The sequence below is a fragment of the Gigantopelta aegis genome, chromosome 1, assembly GCF_016097555.1.
Source record: "Gigantopelta aegis isolate Gae_Host chromosome 1, Gae_host_genome, whole genome shotgun sequence".
NCBI lineage: Eukaryota > Metazoa > Mollusca > Gastropoda > Neomphalida > Peltospiridae > Gigantopelta > Gigantopelta aegis.
The window spans coordinates 28,474,998-28,502,446 of record NC_054699.1 but is presented as its reverse complement, the minus strand read 5'-3'; the positions used below and the strand labels follow the sequence as shown (position 1 = coordinate 28,502,446).

The following is a 27,449-nucleotide window of genomic DNA, read 5'->3' as shown; positions in this document are numbered from 1 at the left end:
CGCTCACGTCGTTCGCGTCGCTCGCGTCCGGTTAGGATACAGCTTTAGTCGTGTTACGAAGCGAAAGGCAACTATAAAGGGTAGTATGGAAAAAAGAGGTGTGAATGGTGGGGGAGGGATGTCTCTCCCACCCGGACAAAGCCAGTGTGGTTTAAATTTTTAATTTAATAAAGAGTAAAATAAATAAATAAATAATATACTTTATGTTTATTTTCATATTTATTTATTTTACAGTTATTTTAATATGTTAATATTTATAAAAAGTTTTTATTTATTTTAAATTATTTATTTATTATTTATTTATTTATACTTATTAAATCATTTAGATTCCATCCAGAACTTATATTGTAATTCCTTCGTGATACTGACTTTTATTCTAAATTTTAATATTACCACAGTTCTTTATACAGTTTTTGTTTTAATTGAACTGTTGCATTTATATCTTGATGTTGATCATCATTTTGTTTTTGCATTTACCATAGTATGACACCCAATAGCCGATGTATTTTTCGTGCTGGGGTGTCGTTAAACATCTATTCTATTCTATATTATACTTATTAATTATAAACCTTTTTTTCACAGAGTCGAGTTGATAAGCAGTTTGAAAAAATAACAAATATAACTGACCCCTACGATTCACCTTTATACACACCTTTCAAGGACGATGGCGAAATCTCAAACTCCACGATTCCGCAGGCGAAGCGGTAGGAACATTAAAAACATTTTAAATTAAATGATATAATTGTTAATATTAATACTGTCGTTGCTGTTGTTGTTATTATTATTATTATTATTATTATTATTATTATTATTATTATTATTATTATTTTAATATTATTATTAAATTGTCATCTTCATCATCATCTTCTTCATCATAATACATCATCACATCGTTATTATTATTATTATTAGTAGTAGTAGTAGTAATAGTAGTAGTAGTAGTAGTAGTAGTAGTAGTAGTAGTAGTAGTACTGATACTATTATTATTATTATTATTATCATCATCATTATCATCATCATCACCATCATTATCATTATCACATCATCATCATCTTTTGCTCAAAAATTGTTTGGCGGTAACTGTCGGGGAAGGGCTATAAAAATGGTTTGTATTTGCGTTACGTACTGTTTAAACGCTCTAAATGTGTACGTCTTTGTGACAGTAACAATTATAAGATAATATATCTGTTACTTTTAATTCAGGAGCTCGTACAGACAGCGAGCACTCACTGCCGTGAACGACGTCCACAACGCGTACGGTAGCATGCGGCAGTTTGTTAAGCACGTGAGTAGATATAGGATTTATTTCATTTCCATTTCAACTTATTTTCGTGTTTATATCCAATTAAGATTCAAGCACGCTGTCCTGGGCACACACCTCAGCTATCTGGGCTGTCTGTCCAGAACAGTGAGTTAGTTGTTAGTTGGTTAGTGATAGAGAAGGGGGTGTAGTGGCCTTACACCTACCCATTGAGCCCTTAATAGAACTCGTTCTGGGTGGGAGCCGGTACCTGGCTGCGAACCCTGTACCTACTAGCCTGTCGTCTGATGGCTTAACCACGACGCCACCGAGGCCGGTGATATAGGATTATCATTATTATACGCAGAACCGGTTTATCCTAGTAGCACATGTAGCACGTGCTCTTCAGGGGACCTCGCGCTTCAGGGGCCCCGTGGTGATGTGTGCATTTATTTTCCAAGGTCATTTTTCTCTTCTCCCCGACGGGATTGCAAAATATATATCCTGGGGAAAGGGGAAACGCTGTTATTTGTGCTACAGGCCCCGCCGATCCTTAAACCGGCTCTGACATATGGCACCATGCGGCAGTTCATGCAACACGTGAGTAGATAAAATGAAAATGGTGTTTCAAAAAATCAAATATAAGAATTATGTGAATATTTAACAATTCAAGTTGTGATTTAAAAATCAATTAAAGGCATAGTCACGCGACAATTGATTTACTAATGACAACGCCGCACGGATCACGTGACTTGAAATATACTTTGTGTACACTTCTCTCTATAAACACATCACGAAGTTGGCTGAGACGGTATACATAACTCTCTCTATACAACAATACATGCCACACACTCAAACACATCACGAATTTGGCTGAGACGGTACACTAAACTTTATATACAACAATACATGCACACACTAAAACACATCACGAAGTTGGCAGAAACTGTATACAACACTCTATATACAGCAATGCACGCCACACACTCCCAACACATCACGAACTTGGCAGAGACTGTATACAAAATTCTATATACAGCAATACATGCCACACACTCCAACACATCACGAACTTGGCTCAGCTGAGATGGTATACAAAACTCTGTCTATACAACAATAAGTAGGACAAGGTCACGAAAAGTAGGTCATGATCCCATGACCTACTTTCTATGACCGTGATCTACTGCAATACATCACACAGTCTAACACATAACGAAGTTGGCTGAAACGGTATACAAAACTATCTCTATATATAGCAATACATGCCACACTCTCCAACACATCATGAAGTTGAATGATTGTATATTAAAATATCTCCATACAGCAATACATGCCTTATATTCAACCACATCACAGAGTTGGCTGAGATTGTATACAAAACCCTCTCCATACAGCAATACATGCCTTATACTCAACCACATCACAGAGTTTATGCTCAACCACATCACAGAGTTGTATACAAAACCCTGTCTATACAGCAATACATGCCTTATACTCAACCACATCACAGAGTTGGCTGAGATTGTATACAAAACCCTCTCCATACAGCAATACATGCCTTATGTTCAACCACATCACAGAGTTGTATACAAAACCCTCTCTATACAGCAATACATGCCTTATGCTCAACCACATCACAGAGTTGTGTACAAAACCCTCTCTATACAGCAATACATGCCTTATACTCAACCACATCACAGAGTTGGCTGAGACTGTATACAAAACCCTCTCTATACAGCAATACATGCCTTATGTTCAACCACATCACAGAGTTGTATGCAAAACCCTCTCTATACAGCAATACATGCCTTATGCTCAACCACATCACAGAGTTGTATACAAAACCCTCTCTATACAGCAATACATGCCTTATACTCAACCACATCACAGAGTTGGCTGAGACTGTATACAAAACCCTCTCTATACAGCAATACATGCCTTATGCTCAACCACATCACAGAGTTGTATACAAAACCCTCTCTATACAGCAATACATGCCTTATACTCAACCACATCACAGAGTTGGCTGAGACTGTATACGAAACTCTGTCTATACAGCAATACATGCCACACACTCAAACATATCACGACGTTGGCTAAAACGGTATACAAAACTCTCTCTATACAGCAATAAATAAGTCAAGGTCACAGAAAGTAGGTCATGACCTCAGGTAGGCCATGACCTACTTCCCGTGACCTTGGCCTACTGTACTATATCATACAGTCTAATACATCACGAAGTTGGCTGAGACTGTATACAAAACCCTCTCTATACAGCAATACATGCCTTATACTCAACCACATCACAGAGTTGGCTGAGACTGTATACAAAACCCTCTCTATACAGCAATACATGCCTTATACTCAACCACATCACAGAGTTGGCTGAGACTGTATACAAAACCCTCTCTATACAGCAATACATGCCTTATGTTCAACCACATCACAGAGTTGTATGCAAAACCCTCTCTATACAGCAATACATGCCTTATGCTCAACCACATCACAGAGTTGTATACAAAACCCTCTCTATACAGCAATACATGCCTTATACTCAACCACATCACAGAGTTGGCTGAGACTGTATACAAAACCCTCTCTATACAGCAATACATGCCTTATGCTCAACCACATTACAGAGTTGTATACAAAACCCTCTCTATACAGCAATACATGCCTTATACTCAACCACATCACAGAGTTGGCTGAGACTGTATACGAAACTCTGTCTATACAGCAATACATGCCACACACTCAAACATATCACGACGTTGGCTAAAACGGTATACAAAACTCTCTCTATACAGCAATAAATAAGTCAAGGTCACAGAAAGTAGGTCATGACCTCAGGTAGGCTATGACCTACTTCCCGTGACCTTGACCTACTGTACTACATCATACAGTCTAATACATCACGAAGTTGGTTGCGACGGTATACAAAACTCTCTCTGTGTATACTTAGTTATTGTGACATGCCTTATTTGGAGTAATAAATTTGTGAATGGATTTATGGATGTAAACCAGACAAAATGTGCATGAAACCGCTCAAAGAAATACAACCCAGCAATTGTTGCAGCGATTGCAGTGTCACAATAACTTTTGCCTTTTAGTATATACATGTATATATAGCAATATATGCCTTACTCTCCAACACATCACGGAGTTGGCTGATACAAAACTCTTTCTATTCAGCAATACATGCCTCACACTCGAACACATCACGGCGTCTGGTCGTGGGAGGGAGGCAAGGACTTCTACAGGGCGGTTATGAAGTGGTACCTGTCCGTGGATATGAGCCCGGAGGAAGTACACGAACTAGGTCTGAAGGAAGTGGACAGGATACACACTCTGATGAAGAAGGTATGTATTGTACAAAGAAATAATACAGTAAAATTGCCTGGTCAAATAAATATGTAAAACTACCAATTGAAAGGGATTTGTAAAACGAAAATGTGTATGTTTATGTGAGCGTGTTTGATATCCGTATTGTATGTTTACGAATAGATGTTTCATATACATGTGGTATATGTTTGATATCTGCGTTGTATGTTTTCGTGCAGATGTTTGATATCCGTGTTGTATGTGTTCGTGCAGATGTTTGATATCCGTATTGTATGTTTTCGTGCAGATGTTTGATATCCATGTTGCATGTTTTCGTGCAGATGTTTGATATCCATGTTGTATGTTTCCGTGCAGATGTTTGATATCCCATGTTGTATGTTTTCGTGCAGATGTTTCATACCCGTGTTGTATGTTTACACCGGCAGATGTTTGATACCCAGTTGTATGCTTACGTATATATGTTTGAAATCCATGTTGTATGTTTTCGTACAGATGTTTGATACCCGTGTTGTATGTTTTCGTACAGGTGTTTGATATCCGTGTTGTATGTTTTCGTACAGATGTTTGATATCCGTGTTGTATGTTTTCGTGCAGATGTTTGATATCCATGTTGTATGTTTTCGTGCAGATGTTTGATATCTGTGTTGTATGTTTTCGTGCAGATGTTTGACACCCGTGTTTTATGTTTTCGTGCAGATGTTTGATATCCATGTTGTATGTTTCCGTGCAGATGTTTGATATCCCATGTTGTATGTTTTCGTGCAGATGTTTCATACCCGTGTTGTATGTTTACACCGGCAGATGTTTGATACCCAGTTGTATGCTTACGTATATATGTTTGAAATCCATGTTGTATGTTTTCGTACAGATGTTTGATACCCGTGTTGTATGTTTTCGTACAGGTGTTTGATATCCGTGTTGTATGTTTTCGTACAGATGTTTGATATCCGTGTTGTATGTTTTCGTGCAGATGTTTGATATCCATGTTGTATGTTTTCGTGCAGATGTTTGATATCTGTGTTGTATGTTTTCGTGCAGATGTTTGACACCCGTGTTTTATGTTTTCGTGCAGATGTTTGATATCCGTATTGTATGTTTTCGTGCAGATGTTTGATATCTGTGTTGTATGTTTTCGTGCAGATGTTTGACACCCGTGTTGTATGTTTTCGTGCAGATGTTTGATATCCGTATTGTATGTTTTCGTGCAGATGTTTGATATCCGTGTTGTATGTTTTCGTGCAGATGTTTGATATCCATGTTGTACGTTTTCGTGCAGATGTTTGATATTTGTGTTGTATGTTTTCGTGCAGATGTTTGACACCCGTGTTGTATGTTTTCGTGCAGATGTTTGATATCCGTAGTGTATGTTTTCGTGCAGATGTTTGATATCCGTATTGTATGTTTTCGTGCAGATGTTTGATATCCATGTTGTATGTTTTCGTGCAGATGTTTGATATCCGTGTTGTATGTTTTCGTGCAGATGTTTGATATCCATGTTGTATGTTTTCGTGCAGATGTTTGATATCTGTGTTGTATGTTTTCGTGCAGATGTTTGACACCCGTGTTGTATGTTTTCGTGCAGATGTTTGATATCCGTATTGTATGTTTTCGTGCAGATGTTTGATATCCGTGTTGTATGTTTCGTGCAGATGTTTGATATCCATGTTGTACGTTTTCGTGCAGATGTTTGATATTTGTGTTGTATGTTTTCGTGCAGATGTTTGACACCCGTGTTGTATGTTTTCGTGCAGATGTTTGATATCCGTATTGTATGTTTTCGTGCAGATGTTTGATATCCGTATTGTATGTTTTCGTGCAGATGTTTGATATCCATGTTGTATATTTTCGTGCAGATGTTTGATATCTGTATTGTATGTTTTCGTGCAGATGTTTGATATCTGTGCTGTATGTTTTCGTGCAGCTGTTTCATATTCGTGTTGTTTGTTTTCCTGCAGATTATGATGAAACAGAACCTGGGTAACAAGACGGTCAGCGAGTATTTCAACATGTGGAAACAAGATCCGAACTTCTACTTCACAACCGCGGTGAGTTACACACCAAACAACAGTGATGACCACAAACTGAGCCATTAGCCTACCACCATGTTGGCAACCGACAGCGGGCTGACATTGGCAACCGACAGAATGCCATTGGTTAGCCGATGGTGGGTCGTCGATGGGCCGACATATATTTAATGTCGTTGGGTAACAATGGTCCACTTTTGTATGGAAGAGTCAAAAGGATTATGCGTTGATGTTGGCAACCGACAGCATGACAACAATTGAGTCGATGGTGAACCATCGATGGGCCGACATCGATTTAATGTCATTAACCAACAATGGACTGTACGGACGAGCAAAACAGACTGCGGGACGACATTGGCAACCGACAGCGGGCCGTCGATTTCGAGGGGGAGGGGGGGGGGTGTGTGTGGTCAGACAGCAACTCTGGTACTCTTATGTTACTATAAATGATCTCTTGCTATATTTCGAAAATACTAACTTCTTCTTCAGCCCCCATCCCCGTTCTCTCTCTCTCTCTCTCTCTCTCTCTCTCTCTCTCTCTCTCTCTCTCTCTCTCTCTCTCTCTCTCTCTCTCTCTCTCTCTCTCTCTCTCTCTCTCTCTCTCTCTCCATTTTCATCACCACCCTGTTGCTAACTATCCACTAGTTGAATGGTGTCGTAACAAAACCAATCTTAACATTAATAACCACTGATCAGACAATGTGCTGAGGCGTCATTTCTTTTGTTTCCCCCCTTAGGATGAGGTTCTGGTGGAGTACCAGAAAATCTTGGACGCGGTGAAGCCGCTTATGTCAAAGTACTTCAGTGACGACGCCCCAGATCTTCCACTGCAGTGAGTAGACATCAAACAATCTGATTATGCGGCACAGACATTTTTTGTGCTTCGGATTCTGATATCAACATTTGTTAAATGAATTTAGATTACAAACATATTTAAGATTGCCAGTGGAAACGCGTTATATAAAAGAAATATGTAACATTAGAATATGCGCTCATAAATTAAATGTAGAATTTGGCAGGTATCGAAACATCGAACGATCAGATAGAATATGTACTCTATGTAATGCTAATGTTATAGCAGATGAAAGAAAGAAAGAAATGTTTTATTTAACGACGCACTCAACACATTTTATTTACGGTTATATGGCGTCATACATATGGCTAAGGACCACACAGATTTTGAGAGGAAACCCACTGTCGCCACTACATGGGCTACTCTTTCCGATTAGCAGCAAGGGATCTTTTATTTGCGCTTCCCACAGGCAGGATAGCACAAACCATGGCCTTTGTTGAACCAGTTATGGATCACTGGTCGGTGCAAGTGGTTTACACCTACCCATTGAGCCTTGCGGAACACTCACTCAGGGTTTGTTATAGAAGATGAATATCACTTTATAATAGTGTCCACAATACAAAGATTTGCGTTGTAAATATATAAAAATGTATTATTATAAGCGGCTAAGTGTGTATCGTTTTATGTAGTTATTAATGACCGGTAACAATAAGGAATTGAACAATCTAGGCAAATGTTTAGTGCAAGCGAATACAATTAGAGATCGTTTAATGCAGGATGATAGTTAATGTAATAAATGTAAGTTATATCACTTTATTTGTCCATGATTATAATATATAAACCACACCCACCATTATTTTACACGTGTGTATTTTGTATAACAATGTTGTATTATTTAAGTTATGTATTCAGCTGATGAGTTGTAAAACTCAAAGCAAATAAAGAACTTGAATTTGATCGAGAATTTAGAGAATGTGAAAACTTGAAAAGTAATTAATTTGCCGATATGATTTTTTCCACCAACTGTACACTCACAGACCGTAACAGGCGCGTTTTTTCCCATCATTTATTTTTTTCTTCTCCACTTTACAATATAAACAGCATACATTTAACTGGTGTTAGATTTCTGTTTTTGTGGAAATATATATATATATATATATATATATATATATATATATATATATATATATATATATATATATAGACATGTATATATATATATATATATAAAAGCAGGGCGTCTAGAATTTTATAAAAATCCACTAGCTATAGGATCAGTCATTTAAAAAATCTACTAACCATGATTAAAAATTCACTAGCCCTACTTTAAATAAATACAATTTTACTAAAAGTAATAATCAGATATATCACCTAAAGAGGGAGATAGAGCTTAAACATCCTTAGATTGGGGGTGGAAAGAGGGGGCAGGATATTCATGTTTACAAAATATGTAAATGCAGCATTTGACAAGGGGTTTTTCCACTAGCCGTCGGGCTAGTTATAGTAGTTATTTACTAGCCCGACATTGAATATCACTAGCCATGGGAGTGGGGCTACCATAATCTAGAATCCCTGATAAAAAGCTACTTCTCTTACTTCCCACTATCCGTTAAATTACATTGAAGATCGAGACAGCCAAAATTATGTCCAAGTCAGCGTACTTGAACCTTAATTGAATTTGAGCACTAAACAGCATCGACAAGAGTCTGACATCTGTTTCAGGGTGAAGGCCACAAAGGAAGACGGGGTGTTTGGTTATTACAACAGAGGTACAGCTGACGGGTCGAAAGCGGGCACGTTCTTTATTAACCTACACAGACCGAAAGACGTGTGAGTGACTCAGGCTTTTTGGACACATTTTATTTCATTTCAACTTATTTTCAGTTTGTTTTATATACATACATACGAAAAAATTGAATTAAACTAAATAAATGTTTTGACTTCCAGTATTGGAGGCTCTCATGTGCAGAATTAAACAAAATTAATGACGATGATAATCATTATCTTAACAACTGCTACTGTAGTAGTGTTGGCATAAAGTGCTCCTACGGGCAGTAGCTAGTGCCTGTCCTGAACAGAGGAGCCGGCCGAGGCCGCAACCTGTGCCCATGACAGGCGTGCCATACAACAGCTTGTTCTGAATGTGCACGTTAAACACTCTGACCTGACCTGACCAGTAGCTAGTGGGAATTTCCCTATTAGCTCAGTTGAGAGATACCGTGGTTTGAATCCCCCCCCCCCCCCCTCAGTGGAGGTTGATTTTTATGTTATACCACGACGACAACAATGATGGTGGTGATGACGTGTATATACGAAGCAGTAAATACAAACGTATGTTAGGAGATTTTTTCTTCTTCATTTCTTTTTTCTTTAATTTCAGCTTAAAACCGGGTATGAAGCCATTGGCTCTTCATGAAGCAATACCGGGTCACCACACACAGGTCAGCGCTAGTAAACGTGTTGAACTGACAATGAAAATATACACGTCAGAGGCGGACCGGGGGGGGGGGGGAGCAGGGGCTCGCCCCCTCCTAAATTTTGCGATAATTATAATTTTATTATATATTAATTTTCATTTATTTACGATCCCCTCCAAACCTCCCCCCAAAGTTCCCTTGGCATTCCGCCTCATGTCACTGGGCCCTGCCCCCTAAATGGATTTTCTGGACCCGCCGCTGCACGTGTTTACACAGCCTCCTTTAAACCAAACAGAAAAACCTGCACACATATCCATACATACAAACAACACACACGGACACACCCACATACTGTATGCGTTTTGACATTTGATAGTTTTTACTAGGTTAAATTTCATTTTACTTCCTATTATTTGAAGACAAAGTCCAGTTTGGGCTTCTTACAAATATCAAGACGACCGGAAACACATTGAATATACAGACACTGATATTGTAAACAAAAAAATATATTTAATATGTAAGTTTAATCGTAGAACTATTTTATTAGTCGGAAACATCTTACAATGCAGCACACTCAGGAATGTTCCTTTAAAGGGACGAATTTACAAGCCTGTTTTAGACATACACACGTGTAACTACATACATTTACAATGCTTAAACACCTGTTTTAGACTTACACGCGTGTAACTACATACATTTACAATGCTTAAACACCTGTTTTAGACTTACACGCGTGTAACTACATACATTTACAATGCTTAAACACCTGTTTTAGACTTACACGCGTGTAACTACATACATTTACAATGCTTAAACACCTGTTTTAGACTTACACGCGTGTAACTACATACATTTACAATGCTTAAACACCTGTTTTAGACTTACACGCGTGTAACTACATACATTTACAATGCTTAAACACCTGTTTTAGACTTACACGCGTGTAACTACATACATTTACAATGCTTAAACACCTGTTTTAGACTTACACGCGTGTAAGACATACATTTACAATGCTTAAACACCTGTTTTAGACTTACACGCGTGAACCTACATTTACAATGCTATCTTTTTACTAATTAATACTTTACAATGCTTAATATGTTTTAGACCGTGTACTACTGGGTTTTACAATGTTGTTGCGTTTAAGAAAAACAGGCTTCGTAAATTTGACCTATCAGCTATCTTTACTAATTAATACTTTATTAATATTAGGCCTACTCTGGGTTTTTGTGTTTGTTGTTGTTTGAGGGATTTGGGGTTTGTTTTTTCAATCAGCTACATGTAATAAACATTGATGTCACCTTTACTTCAGATCACCTACGTTTACTAAACGTCGGTGTCGCTGTTATTTAGATCTGCTACGTTTAGGAAACATCGATGTCGCTGTTATTTCAGATCAGCTACGTTTAGTAAACGTCGATGTCGCTGTTATTTCAGATCAGCTACGTTTAGGAAACGTCGATGTCGCTGTTATTTCGGATCAGATACGTTTAGTAAACGTCGGTGTCGCTGTTATTCAGATCAGCTACGTTTAGTAAACGTCGATGTCGCTGTTATTTCAGATCAGCTACGTTTAGTAAACGTCGATGTCGCTGTTATTTCAGATCAGTTACGTTTAGGAAACGTCGATGTCGCTGTTACTTCGGATCAGCTACGTTTAGTAAACGTCGGTGTCGCTGTTATTCAGATCAGCTACGTTTAGGAAACGTCGATGTCGCTGTTATTTTAGATCAGCTACGTTTAGTAAAAGTCGATGTCGCTGTTATTTCAGATCAGCTACGATTAGTAAACGTCGATGTCGCTGTTACTTCAGATCAGTAAACGTTGATGTCACTGTTATTTCAGATTAGCTACGTTGAGCAAACATTGATGTCAGTGTTATTTCATATCAGCTACCTTTAGTAAACGTCGATGTCGCTGTTATTTCAGATCAGCTACGTTTAGTAAACGTCGGTGTCACTGTTATTTCGGGTCAGCTACGTTTAGTAAACGCCGATGTCACTGTTACTTCATATCAGCTACGTTTAGTAAACGTCGATGTCGCTGTTATTTCAGATCAGCTACGATTAGTAAACGTCGGTGTCACTGTTATTTCGGGTCAGCTACGTTTAGTAAACGCCGATGTCACTGTTACTTCATATCAGCTACGTTTAGTAAACGTCGATGTCACTGTTATTTCGGATCAGCTACGTTTAGTAAACGTCGATGTCACTGTTATTTCAGATCAGCTACGTTTAGTAAACGTCGATGTCACTGTTACTTCATATCAGCTACGTTTAGTAAACGTCGATGTCACTGTTATTTCGGATCAGCTACGTTTAGTAAACGTCGATGTCACTATTATTTCAGATCAGCTACGTTTAGTAAACGTCGATGTCACTGTTACTTCATATCAGCTACGTTTAGTAAACGTCGATGTCACTGTTATTTCGGATCAGCTACGTTTAGTAAACATTGATGTCACTGTTACTTCATATCAGCTACGTTTAGTAAACGTCGATGTCACTGTTACTTCATATCAGCTACGTTTAATAAACGTCGATGTCAATGTTATTTAAGATCAGTTACGTTTAGTAAACATTGATGTCACTGTTATTTCAGATCATCTACGTTTAATAAACGTCGATGTAACTATTATTTGAGATCAGCTACGTTTAATAAACGTCGATGTCACTGTTATTTCAGATCTGATACGTTTAATAAACATTGATGTCTCTGTTATTTCAGATCAGCTACGTTTAGTAAACATTGATGTAACCGTTATTTAAGATCAGCTACGTTTAGTAAACATTCATGTCACTATTATTTAAGATCAGTTACGTTTAGGAAACATTGATGTCACTGTCATTTTAGATCAGCTACGTTTAGTGAACATTGGTGTCACTGTCATTTCAGATTAGCTACGTTTAGTAAACATTGGTGTCACTGTCATTTCAGATTAGCTACGTTTCGTAAACATTGATGGCAATGTTATTTCAGATCATCTACGTTTAGTAAACATTGGTGTCATTGTCATTTCAGATTAGCTACGTTTTGTAAACATTGATGTCAACGTTATTTCAGATCATCTACGTTTAGTAAATATTGGTGTCAATGTTATTTAAGATTAGCTACGTTTAGTAAATGTCGATATCACTGGTTTATCAGATTAGCTACGTTTAGTAAACATTGGTGTCACTGTTATTTCAGATCAGCTACGTGATAACAGCACAGAACCCAAATTTCCGATCGAAACCAGAGTATTCCCTACGTCACAGAGCGCCATTTGCATTTCCCAAGTTCACTGCGGTTTTGGAGGTATAATACAAGAAACACTGCGTTGAGCGACAATGGTTCTTTTTTATGGAAAGTAATTTGTCATTGTTTTATCTAATTTGTGACAAATAAATGCATTTTTACTCACAGTACTTAAAAAGCACTGAGGAAAACAATTGTATTAATATTAATAATTGTATGCATTAGGTCTAAATCATTTTAGAAACGAATAAATTATTATTTGTTAATGGTATAATTTTTTAAGTAATAAATTATGCTGAAAATGGGTTTTAAAAAAGGTTACGCAAAAACACAATTAAAAAGTTACGGAAATTAAATTTAGTGACCCGTGCGTTACGTGAATTTCCAGTTGAATGCAGTCCTAAAACTATGTATTTTTAGGGATGGGCGTTATACGCTGAATATCTGGGTGAAGAAATGGGTGTGTATAAGACAGATTATGAAATGTGAGTATGATTCATATCAAACGGCCAATCATTGCGTTGTTTTGTAAAGATATAGGCGTACAGGCTTCCATTTTTGAAGGAGCAGGCTGGGTTTTGCTCGAATTAAACGAAAATTCCCCAGTCTGGATAAAACATATTCATATTAGCATTACTACCAAACAACTATATATGGTTGCAAGCGAGTCACTGCGCATTTTTTACATGGAATACGACTAATTTTGAGGGTAGAATGATGGAAATATAGCAGTTGCCTCGCTCTGGATGTGAGCCGGTATGGGCTGCGAAGCTTTTAAGTCTACCTACCATTCTTAGGTCCGAGGCCTAACCACGACACCATTGAGGTCGGTCTTTTGCCAAACAAAAGCATTTGGGTCATTCCACAGAAAAGGGGAAAAATTCAGATTTTGTTTTTCTTAAAAATTAAACAACTTGAATCTATTTTTTATTTGCAGTACTGTATTCAATATATATTTCTGCACGTGAAATGATGGTTTGGCACGCTAATAGCCATTTCAGTTTGTATGTCTGTTTTTTAAAACTGTCACAGGTACGAAATAGTGTCCACTAAGTTATGGACAACAGCAATATCAAACATTGCACTAAACATACACAGGGAACATTTTATATGGTACTACAATTTAGGCAAGCTGTCCCTTTCTATGAATTAACGTCACTTTGTTACAAGATAAGGTTATATTTTATGTAATCACCTAAATGTTTACTCTTATCACATATTTTCTTACAAACTATCATTTATAATTTGAAAAATATTTCCTATATGTTGCAAGAAGTAGTTTTACTATATATCAACCAGCACATCCTTTTACTGCCCTTGTAAATATATGCTAATATCCATTACCAACATACATTTCAATTTTAAAAAATACATTTGTTCATGAAAGTAACCTAGTGGACATGCAGTAACATAGTAGACCAGGTTTAACTTCCACTAAGTTACTTATAATAACCATCTAATGAACTAACTGACTTACAGTAAAAACTTTGATTATCTATATTTAATGATCATAACAGGCTGATACGGTAATAAGAATGAGTAACAAGGTTATATGTCTAAATACAGACAGATAATCATTTTACTGATGTGAGGTCATCATCAGATGTAAATGATTCAATCGGAATTGACAATAAATAACATTTAAAATCTTAACTGTTACACATTTAATTCAAATGAGTAAATGAATGATTAAAGACACCTGAGCATGAATATCATAACATTTGTAATCAAACAAAATGTTCCATGGACAGTGTTTCTGCCAAAAAGAAATGTATAGGGTATGGCGCTATGGAATTGAATGCAACCACAGTATGGGGGCCTCCTCCAGAAAGAAAATGGGTTAAGTTTTGGGCTAGGGTTAAGACAATCATACAGTACTGATAAGAATAATTAATTTTGTCAAAAGTTAATTAAAACAAAAATCTACCCAAAAATGTGTGTATGGTGCCATACCCGTTTTACCCTCTGGCAAAAATCCTGATGGATCAATATAACAAATACAAAATTGAACTACAAGCCAATACACATCTTTTTAAAAAAATTACTTCAGCTGACAAAATCATATATTATTTCTGTTTTTATTTTTCAGCACTTTTGAAATTTTATATGTTAAATGCATGCATGTGTACATGCTGACATCATTTATAAGATCTGGCCTCATCACTTGTGTCAGTTTGTTCATGCTTACTACCATTAGTGGTTGGTTTGGGAAGGAGACAAACAGTTTTCATAAATATACCCATAAATGTCCTTATTGTTGAGGCAGAATGCACTCCACCTGTATAGCTGCCTCATTGTACAATCTTATGATGTCTTGTTTAACACTGAATCGTAAAAACAAAATACAGCCAGATATATTTAATGCAAAGATGCACGAATATCTTTCATTTGTAGTAGTTTGAGGTACAAGAATAAGGAGTGTACACATCAACAGCGACCCATGGGATTATATATACAAGAAGATACAACAACAGTCACTTCAGTGTTGATTGAGCTGTGTGTGCTGTAGTTTGAGTAAGAGTAGTGTTAGCCAATATTTCATAATTAACGTGACTCTACAGAAGTCAGAATATAAGAACTCAGCGGAAGGAATGTATTTGCATTTGCACAGGTCAGCTATTGAACAAACATAACTGGCATCCCCCTGGTCAGAATTCAGTGGGGGGGGGGGGGGTATTTTTTGTTTGTTAATTTTTTATTTATTATTATTTACTTCGGTGCCACTTTCATGTGCCAGGTAGAGAACACATTCATTAGGATATATATCACTAAATCAAACTGAAAAGATGTCATTAGTAATAAACACAATAGTGCATACAGCAGCTATATGTATACGCATTATTTTAATCAACATATTACCACAAAACTGAAATATTAATACAGTGCACACTATAACACCTGACCCTTAAAATATTTTATATATCGGGACACATCACTGACTTCTGACTATCCTAATACCACATAAAAAAAGTTAATCCTAATTTTACTGGCATTCTGCAAATGTTATAAACACAGTATATAGTAATTAATGGGTATACTGGTACTAGTTAACTAAAATCTACCTGTATTTATTAAAATAACTGAAAACAAGTATGTTTCCATCATTAACTATTAGTATAAATCAATGTGATGACAACTGTGATGTGTTTTATACTGGTAACTGATATACTGACAGTGTGACCACTAAGTTACTCCGTTGTCCGCTATGTTACTAAAGTGTCACAAATTTACAGTAAAGCTAATATTCTAGGACTGCACTTTAAATAGGTAAACTATTATTCAGTATAAACATGTAGAAGACGTATTAATAGTAACATTTTAGCAATAACTTCATGTAATGATGGCATTTCTACCTGTTTGTCTACTAGGTTACCAACACTGGTCTACTAAGTTACTTTGTTACGGTAACTTAGCAGACGGTAACATAGTAGACATTTTCTTAAATGTCTCATCCTATGACCTTGCTAGTTTGACCTATTACCACTCAGGCTTTTGTTTTAGGTTTTGGTATACTTAACCTACTTTGTGGTATAATAGTCAAACTCATTCAGTATATTGGTCGATTACTACATTGGTAACCTTGCAGACATATAATAAAGGTACGACTGACTCATGTTTCCAAAATTGGAAATAAATTAGAAATGTGTCACATCTGATCAAAACCATGCTTCTCATTACTGACAGGGATTGCAATGCCATCTGGTGAGTATTTAAAAACTTTCCATATGTATCTCTCAGTGACTGTACTTGTCTAAAATAAAATAATAAAGTGCTGTCCGGTGTATCGGCGCACCTAAGCATTCAAAGACCATTTTCTATGTGAACACTGTGAAATACTTAATAAAATGTGTCTCTCACCAATGAAGCAGTGCATAATCTGAGATACACTACAAATTGTTTTATGTCAGTTGTAAATAAAAAAATTAAAATTGTCCATAAATGTGGACACCCACTTGTATCCAAAACGATTTGCATGTCCGGTGATTCGGCGCAGTAGATGTGGATCGGTGACCCCGCTATTTATAAACTGCCTATAACCTCACTTTGTAGCCCATAAACGCTACACTATTGTCCCAGGATTATTTTAGTACTTTTTTGTTTTGTTTTGTTAAAAAATATTACTATGAAAATGAACGATCACACATGACCCATCTCATGATCAGTTTCGGAATCGTTTTCTTGAGTAGCACAGTACTGCAGATGCATGTTCATTGTCATGCATGGCTAAGATGCCTGTACATGGATTTGTTTCCCGGGTAGATTGTGCACACATGTGGATCTTATTTCGCTTTTATTAAAACATTTTTCGTAACAATGTGAACTGGAATGGCTGCCCATTAATGTGTAAAACGTTTGTTTTGTTTGCATTTGTCTGTGTTTTCCTTTTTCGGTTAAATAAAAATAATCGAAAAAAATTATTATAGTTTACTATAATTTAAAAAATGCGGAAAAGGCGTTTTTAGACTCGTTTTAACATTCTTAATATTAATAAGGCTGACCTACTTCGCGTTTATATACACGAAAGCAGGTGAATGATTTATTTTGAAATTATAATATAATTATTGATAATTCAAAAAAAAAAATTGTACCTTTAACAATAAATATGTTGATACTTGATTAAACATTGAAAATGGAATTGAACTTTAATTTGTTAAAAGCACCGACAACATGTCAATTTCCTAAGCATACTTAAGCAAAATACCAAGTGCGCCGAATCACCGGACGCGCCGATACACCGGACACGGTTGTAATATAATGGACATAATAAATGGGGACACAAAGTAAATCCTAAATAATTTCTATAGTTTCAACAACTGTGCCATTTATATAATTGATTTCAACACTGGACACTATCCAAAATAAAATGGTTTTGAATGAAAAATAATACTACCTGTTTATTTGGTTCATACAACAGACTTTATGTATAGACTTACTGTTTGGGACAGTAACTTAGTGGACAAATTTGACAAAATTTGGTTTTTGACTATCAGTTTCGGGGAAATAATAATTATTGAAATGATGAATGTTTATGTTCTTGCTAAAGCATGATCAACAATATTTATTTTCATATAAAAGATAAAAGTGAAGTAATTTTTTACTGAATAAATGGATGGGGACAAAATCATCTATAATTTTTTACCTTTTCTGTGGAATGACCCATTTATATTAGCATGGGAAATAACTCCTACAACTTTTAGATCGCATCGGACACAGAGCTATTCCCCTTTGTTCATCATTCTTCTTTTATTTGAGACGACTTGCTCAGCCGATAGCTCTAGGGTGCGAACGATTTCACCGAGCCGCTGGACGTAAATGTCTAAGTGTAAAAATCGCAAACCACACGCCCGTGTAAAGGGTTTTCCCCTGATCTACAGTCCTTCCCACAGGGAACGCGTTTTTTTTTTTCATATGGAATTTACTACAAGTTATTTATTTCTGAGCCGACTGTTTTCTAAATTGCAGAGAAAAATAGAGGTTTTTTTTTTGTTGTTGTTGTTGTTGTTGTTGTTTTTGTCGTTTCCAAAACACTTTTACTTTTCTTCTTACGTCAAACCAAACTGAAATTATTTACTTTTTTTTTTCTAGGATGATGGGACGGACTATAAATACACATCACACGTGAAGCGCGTTACGCGAGTGTGTGGGGCGGGGTACGCGAGTGGGGGGTGTTACTTAGAGAACTCTTAAACTCTAATAATTGTGATCTACACATGTAATTTTTTTTGTGTGATTTCAGGATGGGACGGTACAGTTCTGAAATGTTTCGAGCCTGCAGACTGGTTGTAGATTCAGGAATTCACTACTTCAAGTACGTCATCCCTTAAAGGAGTCATCTCGAATACCATCGACGTCCCAAACTGCGTTCACCTAACGACAAAAACACGAATACGATATTTACGGAAATACTGTTCTACATTTTTCAACTACAGTAACGTGAAACAAAATAAATTGCAATCAAGTAACGTAAAAAATCAACAATGTGGACGTAAAACAAATCCATTCTAATAAATAAAAGTGAAACACCCTCCGGTAAACAGGAAAGGATTCGACGTTTCTAACTGCGTTCAGGCGCATGCGTTTGCAAAAAGTATCGTACTGCGCATGTGCGGTTCGTCATTTTCAATTTTTAAGGCAACTACATGAAAAAATATATGTTTCTTAATTATGTACAGTTGCCGAACACTTAATTTATAAAAAAAACTTTAAAGGAAAAATTCAATTTATCAAGCGTTCTCGCCCGGTCCGCGTTTTATCAACACACATCGCTCACACTTGATGTCAATACTGATAGGCATTACGTTCATACCTGCGAATAGTTTGTAAAATATAATTTTTTTAATGAATTCATTCCAAATTAACACAATTTATATACTATAAATTATTTACAACTGATATGAATGGATTATGAATACTATTCACTACAATAGAGGCACAAAATGTAGCATATCTTTTGCAGATCGAATATAATAATTGAAAACAAATTCTAACAACAGGGATCGTAAAAATTAAATTCTTTGGCCTTGTTGATCTGGCACGTGTGAGGTCATGTGACACGCACCGAAAGTTAATTAATCTTTCTCCATTTTAAGTCCATTTCTACGAGTCATGTGGACCCGATATCGGTAATTTTAAGGAATAAATAAAAACGACTTAGTAAAATTAATGGTTTTAGGGGTTTGTAAAGTTTTGTATTTAGATACTGACTTTTCTCAACTTTATTGTTTATAAAAATGTTCCTGAACTGTGAAGAAAAACCTCATAAAGGAACGACATGCCGATGACAACAAATCGGATGTTGATTGCGCGAACCGTGCACGAGAAAACAAAGTGAAAGGAATTTGAAGCATAACGCAGTTAGGGACGTTGACGATATATACGTTTAAAGTCACCGACCCTAGTTCATAAGCAGTGTGAAATATTTTAGCCTATCATAGCTTTGACCTTTTTATCATTAGCTTATTACTTACAACTTGGGACAGGATGTAGCCAGGGTTTCTTCCAGAAAGAAATTTTTGGGTACGGCGCTATGGAATTGAATGTTTACAATGTGTTTGCTGAATTGAACCACAGTCAACAGGGGGTATGGGGACCTCCCTCGGAAAGAAAATGGATTAGGTTTAGGGTTAAGAAAATCATACAGTCATCATAAGAGTCATTTAATTTGGTATGGCGCCATACCTGTTTTACCCTCTGGCAGAAACCCTGGAAGCCCAGTGGTAAAACGCTCGCAGTCTGTCTGGGATCGATCCCCATCGGTGGGTCCATCCAGTGCACCACGACTTGTATATTAAAGGCCATGTTGCGTGCTATTCTGTTTGTGGGATGGTGCGTATTAAAGATCCTTTGCATTAATAGAAAAATTTAGCGGGTTTCCTTAGACTATATGTCAAAATTACCAAATGTTTGACATCCAATAGCCGATGATAAAAAAAATCAATGTGTTCCAGTTGTGTCGTTAAACAAACCAAACTTTTTAACTTACAACTTTTTGATTAAATTATCAATTTTGACAAACTCGATGTGTCTTTGGTTACTCTTGGTGTTTCCATTGTCTAAAAATTAATTTTATGAGAAAAACAAAACGGTACCAGTACGTACCTCGGAAATTTTTGTTTTCTTCCCATTACGCACCCATGGTTTCTGTCAGAATAAAATGTTTTATGTACAGTTATTCATTCAATCAGTTATAGTTATTTTCGTGTTTCTACTCAATTACTGTTCAAGCACGTTATCCTGGGCATGCATCTCAGTTATCTGGGCTATCTTTCCAGGACGGATGGTTAGTGGTTAGTAGTTAGTGAGAGAAAAGAGGGTGTAGTGGTCTTACACCTACTCACTGAGTCGTTAAACTTGTTCTGAGTGGCAACCGGTACCAGGCTGCAAACCCAGTACCTATCAGACTCAAGTCCAATGGTTTAACCACGACACCACCGAGGCCGAATTATTCAAGATTCTGACCTCCGATAAGGACTTCTTTTGACTTTTTATTTCGGTTCAAGAGAATGCTGTGTTTCAGCTACTGAGATCTATGCATTTTGTCCAAGTCTTTTGACCTTTTATATCGGTTCAAGAGAATGCTGTGTTTCAGCTAGTGAGATCTATGCATTTTGTCCAAGTCCTTGTTGACGACTTTCAAAATGGACAATTTCAGACCTTGAAACCCAAACGTCTGGTGATGGCTGAATATTTATTTCTAATAATTTTTAATCATGCGTTTGAAATCAATGTTTGGAACATTCATTTCATTTCAAATTATTTCTGTGTGCTTATATCCAGTTAAGGTTCAAACATCTTGTCCTGAGCACACACCGTAGCTATCTCTCCAGGACAGTGGGTTAGTTATTAATTGTTAGTAGTTAGTGAGGGAGAAGAGAGTATAGTGCATGTACCCATTGAGTCATTCAAACTCGCTATGGGTGGGAGCTGGTACCGGGCTGCGAACGCAGTACCTACCATCCTTATGTCTGATGGCTTAACCACGACACACTTTTCATTAAAAGTATTTTTAAAATGTTTGAATCTCTCCCCACACCACCACCCAGTGGCGGATCCAGAAAATCCATTGGGGGGGGGGGGGCAGTGACATGCGGTGGAATGCCAAGGGAACTTTGGGGGAGTTTTGGAAGGGGATCGTAAAAAAAGAAAATTGATATATAAAAAAATTTATAACTATCGCAAAATTTAGGGGGGGGAGGTGGGCCCCTGGGTCCCCCCTAGATCTGCCTCTGCCACCAGTTAGATACGGCCCTACTTACAATAACTAATTTGTTGTTTTTATTTTCATTTCAGATGGAATAGAACCAGGGCGATAGATTACATGAAGAAGTACATTTCCGCATCATACATCGAGTTCGAGGTGGACCGTTACATCACGTGGCCCGGACAAGCCTTGTCGTACAAAGTCGGAGAAATCAAGTTAAAGGAACTGAGAAAAATGGCAACACAGGCATTAGGTACATGGGAGTTGTATTCCGAGGGGTGGAATGTAGCCCAGTGGCCTGATGCACAGTCGGTCTAGCAGTCTTAAGATCGATCCCCGTCGGTGGACCCATTGGGCTACTGCTCATTCCAGCCGGTTAACGACAACTGGTATATCAAAGGCTGTGGAATGTGCTATCCTGTCTGTGGGATGGTGCACATGAGAGAGAGAGAGAGAGAGTGTGTGTGTGTGTGTGTGTGAGAGAGAGGGGGGAGGGTGGGGGTGGGGTGGTAGGATAAAAAGTTTGTTTCGTTTAATCATTGGCTGTTGGATGTCAAACATTTGTTTATTTTGACATACATGTATAGTCTTAGGAAGGAAACCTGCTACTTTTTGTTCATAAGAACGGCAGCAAGGGATCTTTTATATACACCATCCTACAGACAAAATAACACATACCACGGCCTTCGATATACCAGTCGTGATGCACTGGCAGGAATTAGAAATCGCCCAATGGGCCCACCGATGGGTATCGATCCTAGACTGAATGCACATCGAGTGAGTGCTTTACCACTGGGCTACACCCCTACCCCAGTGGTTGAATAAGCTTTTTTGAACTAACATTTTCGTTTACATTCCACAAAAATAAGGCAGGAGCCCCATCCAAATCTACCAGTGTACTTAACCATGTCATTGATATTTATATATACAGTAAAACATTTATCAGTTTTGATTTGGAGCTTTGTGATTGGGCAACATATTGGAATCCACAAAAATTCCCAACAAAAAACAACACATTATAATAGCAATAATAATAATAATAATAATAATAATAATACAAAAAACTTAATTACGATAATAATACAAAAATAAAACAATTATAGTTCGTCCCATCCTACAAAAAATGTTTTTTGGTAACCAATTTCAATTTGGTGTGAAGAAAAGTGTGCTGTTTAAAAATAACCCCAATAATTAAAATGTGTGCAATTCGGAAAAAATATCGGCTCAGAAATAAATAACTTGTAGTAAAATTCTATTTTATGAAGATGACCTAAATGTAAAATGCGGCACTGTCATACCTAAGGCCGCTGAGGTACTTCTTTTTGGTCTTCTTATTAATAGTGCAAATATTGATATTATCAATCTTTGTTTGCTTTTAATAAAATACTATATACATATTTGTAGAATGAAAAAAACTCAGTTAAATTATATTTCATGTTTAGCTAACATACGTCGTTATAAGCAGATTGAATTGTATTCTCTTTATCTTTACCCCACGGAACAAGCTAATAAAATAAGAAAAAAGTGGCAATATCTTAGTAAGAGTACTTCATATGTAATACATATCTTCTTGTATTAATAACTCTGTGTTTTAACAGAAAATGTAACATTTTTATTATGTACTGTATTAATATGTGTTTTGAAGCTCCGAATAAAAATTTATATAATAAAAAAAAAAAAAAACAAAAAACAATTCCCTGTGGGAACTTGCAGGGCTAACTCTGGCACTCGCCATATTTGCCAATTGCGAATTTTGAAAACAACTGGCAAATTTTATTTTCATTTGGTGAAAGATTTTCAAATATTAAGTGATATTTTGTTACAAAATAACTGGAAGTTTAACATATAATTTGGCGAAATGTTTTGCTGATCCAGAGCTACAGGTAGCCCTGCGTGGAAGGACTATAAGTACTACTCTTTTTTTTTTTTTTATACATCGACAGCATAATATTATTATTATTAATAAAACAGTGAGGTGAAACCTACTATCAGTTGTTCTATATTAAAATACCAATTTCTCGCCCAGGAAACAAGTTTGACATCAAAGGCTTCCACACAGCAGTTCTGGAGAATGGCGGACAACCCCTAAGCGTGCTGACCACAACGATACAGTCCTGGATTGATGACGTCAAAGCTAAAACCAAACCTGTTGGTACGACCTGCCCCCCTGTATCGGGGGCAGCTGCGATCTCTACATTAACATCTCTTAGTTTCGTTTTGTTGAGTTCTCTGTATTGTTTTATAGCTCATTATTAACTTTTTTTTAAATGAATAAATGAAATTTTTTTTAAATGTCCATTATAAGTACATTAATCAGAGATATTAAAACACAAAAGAAACTTGGTCAAAATCTTAAAGCTGCAATATCCCCACTTCCAAGGGTACAAAAAATTGTGCTAGGGGGTCTAGGGAGTGGGGTGGAGGTTTCGGGTTATGCTCCACTGTAAACAATAGTAGAAAAAAAAAAAAATCATTTTAAGTTCGCCGATAACAATTGTTTCGCATATTAATAACTAATACACAGATCTGTATTAGTGCCTTGGATGCCATAATCTTGTCGTATATATTTTTCAAAATCGACTTTTTTTTTTTTTTTTGCTTGATGCTCAAAATTCCACTAAGTAGTAGAATCTACTCTTTATGACCCCCCCCCCCCCCCCCCCCCCTCCTGCCGCAGAATTATTTTTTTTACCATTTATTTAATATATTTTAAGTCCTCTTGTAGCAATAAGTTTTTACATGTTTATGATACATTTGCCTGATCGACATTTCTTAAAGATGTTTTGACGCAAGTTAGTTACATGTAGGTATCCATGGACATTCATTTCAGAAAATGCAACGAAAACACTAATCAATCTTGTTGTTATATCTGGTAATGACATTAGACAAGAATTTTGAGAATGTAGTATGGTTTTGACATTTTGTTAAATATTTTTGTGTGTAGAACTAATTTTTAAGGATGTGAGATTTGACATCTTGAACTACATGTATACTAAGAGTGAGTTCAAACTTTAAAAAATAAAGTGAGTATCACAGCAAAAATGAGTTAAACAGTATACTGGGGGTGTATTATAATTATTATCACACATAATATTTGCGATTGTAATAATTATTGTAATTAATTATTTGATTGGATCGTACACATTCGAGTAAAAGAAAATAATACAAAATGTGAACGCCATTGAAGCCGTGAACACAGTTACGTTGCCAAGTTAAAAGTCACATGCAAGCGTGTATGACGTCATAAAGCCGTGAACACAGTTACGTTGCCAAGTTAAAAGTCACATGCAAGCGTGTATGACGTCATAAAGCCGTGAACACAGTTACGTTGCCAAGTTAAAAGTCACATGCAAGCGTGTATGACGTCATAATTCTGATTCACTTGTATTGTTACTACTTTTACAGCAGTGAAACCTGTAAAACTCCCCGCAAACCTCAGATTTGATCACTTGACCTTAATTAAATGCGTGTTGTTGTTTTTTAAATGGTCTGCAGTGGGTTTAAGTATCAGTTTCTACAGTTTTAATATAGTGTATATATTATACAGACTGTCAAACATTTAATATGGTGTATATGTTATACAGACTGTCAAACATTTTTGTATATAACAATATGAATTGTAATAAAATTATCTTCCAGTTTTATAATAAACTTACATATAGCCTACTTTGTAGCTGTGTTCATTATTTAATATGAAATAAAGAAAAAACAAGTTTTATTTATTGCTGTTAAAATAAGCAACCAAAAGGTTTTGTCATTTGTAAGAAACAAAACCCATATATAATACTAGTTTAACGAAATCTATTGAACTAGTGTTCATTTTATTTCATTAAACATGGATAGCTAGCAACAGGGTGGGGATGAGAGAGAGAGAGAGAGAGAGAGAGAGAGAGAGAGAGAGAGAGAGAGAGAGAGAGAGAGAGAGAGAGAGATTCATAGAGATTAAACCTACTACATTTTTCTATTAGTAGCAAGGGATCTTTTATATGCACCATCCGACAGACAGGATAGCACATACCACGGCCACAGAACGAGAAATAGCCCAATATGCCCATCGACGGGGATCAATCCCAGACCGACTGCACATCAAGGAAGCGTTTTACCACTGGGCCACGTCCTGGCCTTAAAAAACTCCTACATGCAGCAAATCAATTGACACACACACCACAGCTATAAATACTAGCACCCCTCACCCTTAAAGTGAATCACAAAACAATTGGGGGTCATTTGGTAATTTTGATATATAGTCTTAGGGAGGAAACCTGGAAGGAAGATCAGTGCTACAGACTAATGCATTTCAGTCGAGCGCTCTACCACTCTGCCTTTGTGAGTTGTGCAAAGTAAAGAAAAGGAATATAATATGGTTATTTCAACACTTTTGGGATGGGACCAGTGGTATTTATAGCACTCTCGATTCACTAATGTCAAAACCTATACTAGCTCTGCCAATTACTTTTTGACCGACCGTTCAAAATTGCGCCAAATTTCCTCAATCAAAATTGCGCACCTTTCTCTTTGGCATATAATTGTCACCACCCCACCTCCTACCGACTTGGTCGGGCTGCTGGTGCTCCCTTGCACCTGCCAGTGCAGGCGGTCCCTCCTCTCTCCCCCCCCCCCCTCCCCCCACCTTTCCTGTCATGGACGGAGGAGCTGGCCAAGGCCGGCTCTTGTGCCCATGACAGACATGTGCTACAACAGCTTGTTCTGAATGTGCAAGTAAAACCCTATGACCTGACCTGACCTGACCTGCACAGTCAGTTTGGGATCAATTTCAATCAGTGGACCCATTGGGCTGTTTCTCCTTTCAGCCAGTGCACCACTACTGGTATATCAAAGCAGGGTTTCTAGAATGTTTATCAAATCCACTAGCCACAGGATCAGTGATTTAAAAAATTCACTAGCCCTACTTTACTTTAAGTTAATACAATTTTACTAAATAATAGTAAAAATTGGAAATGTCACTTAAAGAGAGAGATATAGCTTAAGAACACTAACCTTGGGTGTGGTGATTGGGGTGGGGTCAGGATATTCATATTTACAAAACAGACTTAACTGCAATATTTTGCAAAACATATTCACTAGCCGTCGAGCATGACAATAGTAGTTATTTACTAGCCCAACATTCATATCACTAGCCATGGGAGTGGGGCTACCATAATCTAGAAGTCCTATCGGGCATGGCAGTAGTAGTTATTTACTAGCCCAACATTGAATATCACTAGCCATGGGAGTGGGGCTACCATAATCTAGAAACCCTGCAAAGGCGGTATGTGCTATCCTGTCTGTGGGATGGTGCATATAAAAGATCCCTCGCTTTTAATGAAAAAATGTAGTGGGTTTCCTCTCTAAGACTATATGTCAAAATTACCAAATGTTTGACATCCAGTAACTGATGATTAATAAATCAAAGTGCTCTAGTGGTGTTGGTAAACAAAACAAACTTTTAGAATTTTGTTTAACACTTTGTCGAGACGGAAAGATAGAGAAAAAATTAGTTACCTGCCACCTCCACATAGGTTACTCCTACTTACTAAACAGGAAGGGATCTTTCATCTGCTCTTTGCAACGGATAGGACAGTACATACCATCACCTTTAATATACCAGTTGTGTGTGTACGTTATGGATGCAGAGGAATATAGCTACAGAATTGCTGACTGTTGGATTCAACAAAATATGTTAAATGCTTGA

General features: G+C 36.9%; 1 protein-coding gene across 1 annotated transcript in view; it reads left to right on the top strand.

Moving 5' to 3' along the window:
- Positions 1-25,421, top strand: part of LOC121373370 — a 48,514-nt gene extending 23,093 nt beyond the window's left edge. The window contains exons 6-17 of the mRNA XM_041499985.1: positions 583-704; positions 1,204-1,285; positions 4,433-4,600; positions 6,538-6,627; positions 7,344-7,438; positions 9,122-9,229; positions 9,780-9,840; positions 13,009-13,116; positions 13,477-13,541; positions 18,794-18,865; positions 21,847-22,010; positions 23,784-25,421. Of these exons, the coding sequence (XP_041355919.1) occupies positions 583-704; positions 1,204-1,285; positions 4,433-4,600; positions 6,538-6,627; positions 7,344-7,438; positions 9,122-9,229; positions 9,780-9,840; positions 13,009-13,116; positions 13,477-13,541; positions 18,794-18,865; positions 21,847-22,010; positions 23,784-24,013 (1,365 nt within the window). The 3' untranslated portion in view covers positions 24,014-25,421. The remainder of the gene's footprint in view (positions 1-582; positions 705-1,203; positions 1,286-4,432; positions 4,601-6,537; positions 6,628-7,343; positions 7,439-9,121; positions 9,230-9,779; positions 9,841-13,008; positions 13,117-13,476; positions 13,542-18,793; positions 18,866-21,846; positions 22,011-23,783) is intronic.
- The last annotated feature ends 2,028 nt before the right edge of the window (positions 25,422-27,449 follow it).